The sequence below is a fragment of the Dipodomys ordii genome, unplaced genomic scaffold, assembly GCF_000151885.1.
Source record: "Dipodomys ordii isolate 6190 unplaced genomic scaffold, Dord_2.0 Scaffold2, whole genome shotgun sequence".
NCBI lineage: Eukaryota > Metazoa > Chordata > Mammalia > Rodentia > Heteromyidae > Dipodomys > Dipodomys ordii.
Genome location: NW_012267218.1, coordinates 24,245,170 through 24,254,666, shown reverse-complemented (window position 1 = coordinate 24,254,666; position 9,497 = coordinate 24,245,170). Strand labels below are relative to the sequence as shown.

Here is a 9,497-nt window from a genome sequence, read left to right as displayed (position 1 = left end):
AGGGGAGGGGAGGGGAGGGGAGGGGAGGGGAGGGTGCACACGGTGAATAAAACCACATTTCCCATTCCCACAAAACTTGCAGGGACAAAATTTAAAGGACAAAACCCACATTACAAACCAACACAGCCTGTGTTCCCTTCTGTGGATATGATTATGTCATTGTCACCTTAGTGTTAAAATAAAGGAGTAATGTAAGGAAATTGCAACAATATATAAAAAATAACATTTTCTAGAGCATCGATTGATTTCATCAAAATAATGGCATTAGGGTTTTATCATAGTTTTAAAACCAGGACAATACTGCTTTCATTTTCTTTATTTAAAACCACAATCTAGTGACGGTATTGGTCATAAGTATGATTGTTGTTGCAATGTGCTACTTACAATGAATGACCACAGACAGACCAGGATCCTGCCCGCAGCTTTCAACCCTCCCTCTTTTTACTTCCATAGGCATCAATGATAAATCAATCTTATGAACAATTTCTTACAACTAACCCTTTTACTTTTGGCAAGATTACTTACAACTTATACAACTTTTTAATATTGAGAACTATTTAAAATATTCTAAATGCATAAAAATAAAGATTTTGGCTTTTGATATATATTTATAATATTCTGTTAACTCAAAATGGAAGCTCAACTTGACCCCCCAAATCTAGCTCTGTTGAGCAGTGCTGTTGCACACAAGAATTCGGGCAGCACAGCCTGCTGCTTTTCCTAGCCTGAGCACAAGCCACGTTGTTCCTGGTCTCTAGGACAGGCCAGTACTAGGAGGAAGTAGGTGAATGGTCTGAAAAATGAAAGGAGGTCATTTTGCTTCCTACTGTTTTCTATTCCAGTAAAATGTGCTTTGAATACAGATTCCTGCTCAGATTCTTCTGCCTCTCTGTTGCCAGAGGTTTGTAAGGGGGTGAGGGAGGCAGGTACAGAGGGCGACACTTCCTTGGCTTCTTTAGTCTAGCTGCAAGTGTTTTCTAGGACTGGTTTCCCCCACTTCTTTCCAGATCACCCCTCACTGCACTTGGTGCCTGGACTTGCTCCTTTAGGGTTAGTGAGAAGTGGACTGACCGGGAAGACCAGGTCCCCTTTGCTTGTTTGACGTTCATGCCCGGCCCTTGCCTAAGTACAGACAAGATACATATGCCGTAAAGATCGCCTAAAGTTCAATTTCAAATGTCTTCTGTAAGTCCCTGGAGAATGGGTTGGTAGGGGAGGGGTTAGTACGCTGCTTGGACTTGCTTTCTAATGCAGCCCACTGGGCTTCGAAAGGATCAACTGGACCGTGGCCTGCAGGAACCTCTGTGTGCTTGTCCCCTGCAGCCAACCTGCCATCATCTACACCATTGAAAGCTGCAGAACCGTTGAGGTGCTGAGCAGGAGGCTTAAAGAAGGGACTGGCAGTGGTACTGCTTGTCTCATACTGAGGGAATGTCTGCTGCCTGACCAGGCTGGGTGACTGACGGGGGTGAGCAGCCTGAGGATGACCTGCAGTGCCAAACACATTGGCTACCATCTGGGAGGGGGTGATGCCTACCACAGGCACGTTAGGGGCTGAATAGGGCATCCCGTTAGCCACAGGATAGGACTGGACAGGGACAAAGGCTGGCTGCAGGGGGGTGACCACACCCACTGGCACAGGCTGAGAGGTGAGGAATGCACTCCCTTGGAAAGGTGGTGCTGGCTGGGAGATGGCGGTGGGTGGAGGTGGCTGGAGAACTGGCTGCAGAGGGGCAGCTGAGACCTGGGGCTGCTGGGCCCGGACACTCTTCGATACTTCTTCTAGCCAGCGGTCAGCCTCAGAGGGAGTGCGTCTATGCCCGGCCTGGAAGAGGCCTGGAGAGGCGGCACCAGAAGACTGACCCCACTCGGTCCCTGGAACCAACAAGATGAAGAGAGACAAGAGAAGTCAGTGGCTCCTTTCCTTACCTTCTAACTTTGGTGATTTGAATGGTTCTACCACTCAGGACAAGTCCTCTAGCAGGATATTTTCTGGTTCTGGTAGGAGAGAAGTATTACCAGCCAAGGACATTTTGTAGTGGAACAAAAAGAATCTGTCAGACCATGTTCCTGTCTTAGCAGGTGGCTGCCTGGTGTCAGAAATCCTGCCTTGTCATCATGGCTTTTCCACAGAACAGAAGCCAGCTTTCACGCTCTAAAGGACTGGCAGGTTCATCTTTAATAGAACAAAAAGAAAATTACCAGGGACCTGCTCATACCTTGCTGGCCCCTACCTGGTTTTCAGACACATGTTGCCTTTTATTTATTTATTGTGGTCAGTCATTAGGCTTGAATTCAGGGCTGAGGCACTGTCCATGAGCCTCTTTGTGCTCAAGGCTAGTGCTCTACTACTTGAGTCACAGCACCACTTCTGCTTTTATTTATTTTTGGTCATGAGGCTTGACCTCTGGGCCTGGATGCTGTCCCTGCGCTCTTCAGTACAAGGCAAGTACTCTACTGCTTGAACCACAGCACCAGTTCCAGTTTTCTAGTGGGTTATTGGAGATAAGAGTGTCATGGACTTTACTGCCCAGGCTGGCTTTGAACCATGGATCCTCAGATCTCAGCCTCCTGAGTAGCTAGGATTACAGGCCACCAGTGCCCGGCTTACTTCCACTTTTTGAGTGGTTAATTGGAGATGAGATTTTCACAGGGACTTTTCTGCCCAGAGCCTCCTGAGTAGATAGGATTATAAATATGAGCCACTAATACCTGGTTATATGTTGCCTTTTTGATGAAAGACTATTAGAACTTTAAACCTTTTCAGTTTTATCGTTAGAAGATGTTCATTACAGAAAAAAAATTGACAATACAGAATGGTAAAAATAAAGTGCTTTTTGTATTACTTCTGGTATAACTGCTGTTGCAGAGTCCTCTTTCTACAGGCATGTCTATGGACCACTAAACCCAGTGATGGGTTCTCTGGGAATGGAGATGAGGAATCTGTTTTATAAAAGCTCTATGCATGGCTCTGTTCTACAGTGCTAAGAGCTACCAGTCTAATCTCTTTTGTTGCCCACCTTCACCATCCATTCTTAGTAAGTTCACTTCCAAAAGGGAACATATTTTTTCCAAAAGGATTGATTCTTCTTTATTTAGTTCCCTTCAGTAACTGGCTGATTTTAGAAACAGTGTGGTTTCTCTGATCCCAGATTCCTCACCACCATCTGCGGCCACCTTACCCGGATGTGTGGCTGCAATTTCCTTGTTAGCAGCATCAGGGACATGGGCCCAAGGGTTGGTTTCACGCACAGGCATTGCTACGGGTGCTAGAGCAGTATGAGCTGGCTTAGCAGTAAGCACATGGAAGGCTGAGTCAGTGCCATTAGCTACAATGGGAGCAGACAACATCAATGGAGTTAATTCATGCAGGGTATACAAGCGAGTCCATGGAACTGGGTCAGTCAGGCCAATGTACAATACTGGTGGAAGAGACAAGAAGAACAGGTAATGTTGGGATAATCATGCTATCTTGAAGTGGATACACAATACCTTCTGGTAAAGAAGGAACTAAAAGAAACAAATAAAAGTGAGACTGTTTGGGGTAAATGTGTATATACAGAGAAGGAAAATGAAGCCTACATAGATCATTTAAATTAAGTTGAACAGAGCTGTTATGAGCAGAAAAAAAAATCACACAACCCTCCCCCGCAACAATCCCCTAATCCACCAAAAAACCCAAAAAACTAAAAAACAAACCCTCTTAATTATTCCAATATTGGCACCAGCTATAATTCAGCCTTGGGCTTAAGTGATTAAGTATTTCTATACTTTTCCAGAAGCTCCAAGTATGCTAACAGTAGTGAGTTAATTACTGGGACTGTATCCATAATGATATATTTTATGTGTATAATTTCATTTAATTCCCTCAAAGTCCCATAGGCCTGGTACTGAGGGAGTAGCTCCCAGATGTTCTGCAGATGCCTAGGAGAGCGGCAAACACCATATGCATTAAGTTCTTATCTATACCTACATACTTATGGTAAAGTTTTCTTTCTTTCTTTTTTTTTGGGGGGGGAGCGTTGATTGTGGAGCCAGAAATCAGGGCTTGGGCTCTGTCCCTTAGCCTCTCTGTGCTCAAGGCTAGTGCTCTACCATTGAGCCACAGCACCACTTCCCTTACGATTCATAAATCAGGCATGCTGAGAGAATAATAGAATAATAACATTCTGTAATAAAATTGTTTATTTTTTGAAACTTCTATTTACTATTTTGGAATGGCAGTTGACAATGTGGAGGAGCACAACATGAGAAATAAAACTTGGCATGTTTTCATTTCCTGGATAAGTTTATAAATGCTACAGAATTAATGTATCTCTGTGATATCTGTGTTATTTCCTTATCTCCTTTTTATAATCTGGTAACCCTTGTTCCTGTTCCTACTGTTACTCCATTATCAGCTTCTACTCTTCATCCTAGCTCTCCCATCTTTGTCATATTTAGTATGGAGCAGACAAGTACCTTCCCCTGGCCTACAATATAGGCACTATTTAAGACTGGCCAACCATATGGTATTGGTACTATTTCATAAGGTTTGTGAAAAAATTACATCCCCTCTAGACTGGGAGCCCCTTCAAGGCACAGAAAGTACTATGTCTTCCCAGTTTTGTCCATCCAATGCCTTGAAAGCAGGCAGTCAGTAGTCAACAGCAGTTCTGAAGTAGATATTTACAAAGATCTGCATTTAAATCCTCCCTGTAGGATGTCGGCAGTTCACCTACCTAAGGCTCTTTGAGCCTCATTTTTCTCATCCTTATCACCTGAGGATGATGGTTCAAAGCCAGCCTGGACAAGAAAGCCCGTGAGACTCTAATCTCCAATTAACTAACAGAAAACCAGAAGTGGTGCTATATCTCAAGTGGTAGAGTACTAGCCTTGAGCTGAAGAGCTCAGGGACAGCACCCAGGCCCAGAGTTCAAGCCCGACAACCAACAAAAAACAAAACAAAACGAAGCAATAACAAATTTTTCTGACAGGGAAAAACTACCTTTGGTTAAGAACCACTGTTCCTTGTATCAGACCAAGTCCTGATGACAGCTACTTCTGGGAAACTGCTTGGGCCTTCAGATCCTTAATAGTCAAGTGGCCACTAAAGCAGTGGATCAGGGTTATAGAAATTCCTAGCAGTCTTTACCTTCCATTTCCTGAGTGTTATACTAGAATAAACCTTTGCTGAAACCAAACAACAAAACAGAAAGAAAAAAGCAAAAGAGGAGAAGGAAAGAGAAACTCCTAGTAGGAGATGAAGAATGTACATGCAGAACAGTGAGTGCAGACATCTTAGGAAAGGGGAAGGAGACAAAGCCCAGGGATGTGGCTGAATAGGGAAGTCAGTGAGTCTAAGATCTCCATACACGTGTCCAACCAGCTTGTGAAGCTCAGGGTGCCGAGTGCAGTTAGTGAACAGCAGATTAGTTTTAGAATGTGTGAGCAAGTCAGAAACACCAACCTTGGAAGGTAGGAGACTGTGGTGCCACCACAGTCACTGGTTTGGTCATCGGAGCAGAGGAGAAGGGGTCCTCAGAGGGTGTGCTGAAGGCATTGGTGATCTGAGAACACAGGGAGCTGATGCTTTCTGCCTCTCCTTCTACCTCTGGCACTGCAAAACCGAGAGAAAATGGTTTCTAGTCAGGAAAATGGAATAATCTGGAAATTTAGACCATGGCAATGTCACCACTCTCACTTTCTCCAAAGTTTCTAGGACCAAGGTATAAACTGTCATTAAAAAAACAAAAGGGGGGACTGATATGTAGGATAGGCATGTGCAGTGCATGTGCAGTGGCACATGCCTATAGTTCCAGCTACTCAAGAAGCTAAGGCAGGACGATAATTTGAGCCTAGGAATTTAGGACTAGTATAGGTAACAGTGAGACTGTTACTTTAAAAAAAGAGAAGTGTTGGTTCACTTGTATAATTCTGGTTACTCAGGAGGCAGAGATGATCACGATTTGAGGCCAGCCCAGGCAAAAACCAAATAACAAAAAACACACAGCAAGACCTAACAGCTTGCCAACGCTCCACAAACAAGCTGGGTGTGGTGGTTCCTGCCTGTAATCTCAGCTACACAAGAAGCAGAGGTGGGAAGGTTGTGGTCTGAGGCTGCAAAAAGCATGAGATGTTATCTGGAAAACAAAAACCACCTGAAACAAAAAGAGTTGGAGCATGGTTCAAGTGGTAGAACATCTATCTAGCAAAGGCACGGACTGAGTTAGAAAGTACAAGCAGGTGCTGGTGGCTCACATCTGTAATCATACTCAGCTTGCGAGATGCTTATCTTCAATTAATTACCAAAAAGCTGGAAGTAGAGTTGTGGCTCAAGTGGTAAAGTGCCAGCCTTGAGCAAGAAAGCTGAGATGGGGCCTAAGTCCTGAGTTCAAGCCACAAGACTGGCCTCTTCCACCCCCTCCCCCCAAAAAAAAACCACAACAAAAATCTGACTTTGGTATTCTTTTGTATCACTGAGGAAGCTAATTATGTATGCAGAATCTTTGCTCATTTATGAAAACAGAATAATAGATTTTCTCTGGCTCTGCCTCAGAGAGAGTTTGAAACAAGGTACTTAAAATATTAGGAATTTCAGTTTTTAAAGACATTGGAAGACCATACTAAAGCTACCAGCACAACTATATTTATTGCGGCATTATTTACCATAGCTAAGATATGGAACCAACCCAGATGCCCCTCAGTAGATGAATGGATCAAGAAAATATGGTATATGGGGCTGGGAATGTGGCTCAGTGGTAGAGTGCTTGCCTTGCATGCATGAGGCCCTGGGTTTGATTCCTCAGCACCACATAAGCAAAAAGAAAAAAGCTGGAAGTGGCGCTGTGGCTCATGTGGTAGAGCACTAGCCTTGAGCTGAAGAGCTGAGGGATAGCGCCCAGGCCCAGAGTTCAGGCCCCATGACCGGACCCCCCTCCCAAAAAAAAAAAAAGAAAATGTGGTATATATACACAATGGAATTCCATGCCTCCATCATTAAGACTGACTTTGCCCCATTTGTTAGGAAATGGAAAGACTCAGAAAAAATTATATTAATGAAGTAAGCCAGGCCCAAAGAAACATAGGTTCCATGGTTTCCCTTATTTGCAATAACTAGTATATGTCTGGGACAAGCAGAAAAGCTCAGATAAGATGATGTTAAGCTAAATGAACCCCAAGATAGGGACACAAGTGGTTATTTCTTCATTGCCATTGTTTCTAATGTATTTATAAGTTACCATGTGATTTTTTTTGTTGCTTTGTATGTCCCTCCCCCATGGTATAACTCCTGTTTTCACTATATTTGATGTTGGTATAATTTGGGGGGGAGGGGAGGGAAAAATCAAAATGTTTAAATAGGGAAACAGATTGACCCATTGCAACAATGAGATGTAAAAGACGCTATGTCGAAAACAAACTTTACAATGTAGGTGGGGTGGGGTCATGGGGGGTGTAGTTGAGAAGGTAGGAGGGAAGGGATGGTAGGGGAAAAACAAAGGAGGAGGCAACAATGCTGGATAAGAAATGTACTCATTACCTTGCTCATGTAACTGTAGCCCCTCTGTACAGTATTTTCACAATAAAAAACTTATTTAAAAAAAGACATTGGAAGCTGAAAAGACCCTTAGTGATCACTTAGTTCAACCATTCTTTAAGTCTACCTTTATCTGTCAAAAGAATAACTCTTTATTTTCATACTACTGCCAATGGGAGTGCCTGCTGAGATGAAGCTTCCTCATGTTCTTTTACAGTAATAGCTTGATATATCTCAGAGGGAAGTAAAATACTGTCCGGCAGAAGCACTGACAAGATCTAATACTGGATCACATGATGAGGATACAGCTTAGGAGCTGGCTCTGTTGAACAGAAGCCACACAAAGGCCTGTGTGGCAATTTTGAAACTTAATGAATAAATGTAAGGAAGCTCACTGTTTCTGATGAATAACAGATCTTAGATTTAGACAAGAGACTGGTTTAGAGTTTCCTCCCTATGAGGACAATCAGCTACAAGGACAATGAACACTTATTCATTTCTTCTGGTACATCTGCCGGTGGTGTTATTTAACTGTGCAAATTTCTAAGGCTTCTTTAATGAATTCTCTCCTGAGTCCCAAATAGCAGAATAAGAATGGAAATTTGAGGGCTTTGATGTTTACAAACAGGCTGGCTGAGAGGTAATGTACTTACATCAGGACAAACCATAAACCCATGGCTTAGGCAAGAATTCCATCATCTACGTGTTGAAGAGAAATGAATGATTCACCTCTATGGACCTTAGTTTTCTCCCAGCCTCAGAGAGGGGCAGCGAGCTGGGTAGGATTTGTGTTGCCACTGGAAGTGATGGTAATCAGTGCTAGAGCTCTTGCTGAGTCAGGCGCACGCTGTTACCTGCATTTTTTATGGGGAAATCAGTCTTCCGCTGCATAGTGGAAGGCAACTCGTTGATGCGTAGGGATAGTTGGCGTTTAAAGGGTGACATCTTCTGGCTAAGAGCAGGAAATCCACGGAAAGAGCCTTGGCGAGCAAGCTGTTCAATTGGTGCATGCCGACGTGGGATGGCATGAGGATTGTTCATCTCCAGAGAGGCAGTGGGATCCAGAGTGGGAGAAGTAGGAGAGGACGGGGATGGAGCAGTGTTGCCAGGGGCTGCTGATGAACCAACAACTGTCTTATCTGTTTCAGCTCAAGAAAATCAAGAGAAAGAGGACCTTAGCAATAATCCTCATAGACTTTGAGTTTACAAGCTGAGGAACTCAAAAGCTCTCATTTTTTAAATTCCTTCCCTTCCCAATGTCTCTTAAGACAGACTGGAAGTAGGATTTTCATCCTCCATTTTTGAGACAGATAAGATTTAACAACCACATGTCATATGGTATATCTACTAAGACACAAATACTACATCTTTTATTCTCTTGCATTTATTTACCAAGGAAGACTTTAAGTTTGTTTTGTTTTTTTGCAGATCATGGGGCCTGAACTCTGGGCCTGGGCACTGTCCCTTCAGTTCTTTAGCTCAAGGCTAGAGCTCTACCACTTGAGCCACAGTGCCACTTCCAGAGCCTCATGCATGTGAGGCAAGCACTCTACCACTGAGCTACCTTCCCAGCCCAGACTTTAAGATTTTTTAAAGTCCTATTCCAAAGAAGTCATCATGTGAGGTCCTTTAAAGAATAGTTTATGGTTTTCAGTGTTTGTTTGGTGATTTGAGGGGTTGGAGATGACTTTGGGAATAAAGAAGTCAAAAATATCTAAAAGCATACATTTGATTAAGTGTTTTAAGTAGTCTTGAAATAAGGGACAACAGCATTTGTGGCACATCTGAATTAAAGAATGAAGGAGGAGGGGCTGGGAAGGTGGCTCAGTGGTAGAGCGGTTGCCTTGCATGCATGAGGCCCTGGGTTCGATTCCTCAGCACCACATAAAGCAAAAAGAAAAAAGCTGGAAGTGGCGCTGTGGCTCAAGTGGTAGAGTGCTAGCCTTGAGCTGAAGAGCTGAGGGACAGCACCCAGGCACAG

The 9,497-nt window shown here is 43.5% G+C and overlaps 1 protein-coding gene across 1 annotated transcript in view; it reads right to left on the bottom strand.

Moving 5' to 3' along the window:
• Window positions 1-17: 17 nt before the first annotated feature.
• Numb (numb homolog (Drosophila)) overlaps window positions 18-9,497 on the bottom strand; it is a 137,361-nt gene continuing 127,881 nt past the window's right edge. The window contains exons 8-11 of the mRNA XM_013013562.1: window positions 8,371-8,664; window positions 5,450-5,599; window positions 3,183-3,329; window positions 18-1,875 (exon numbers count right to left, since the gene is read on the bottom strand). Coding sequence (XP_012869016.1) covers window positions 1,160-1,875; window positions 3,183-3,329; window positions 5,450-5,599; window positions 8,371-8,664 — 1,307 coding nt within the window. The 3' untranslated portion in view covers window positions 18-1,159. The remainder of the gene's footprint in view (window positions 1,876-3,182; window positions 3,330-5,449; window positions 5,600-8,370; window positions 8,665-9,497) is intronic.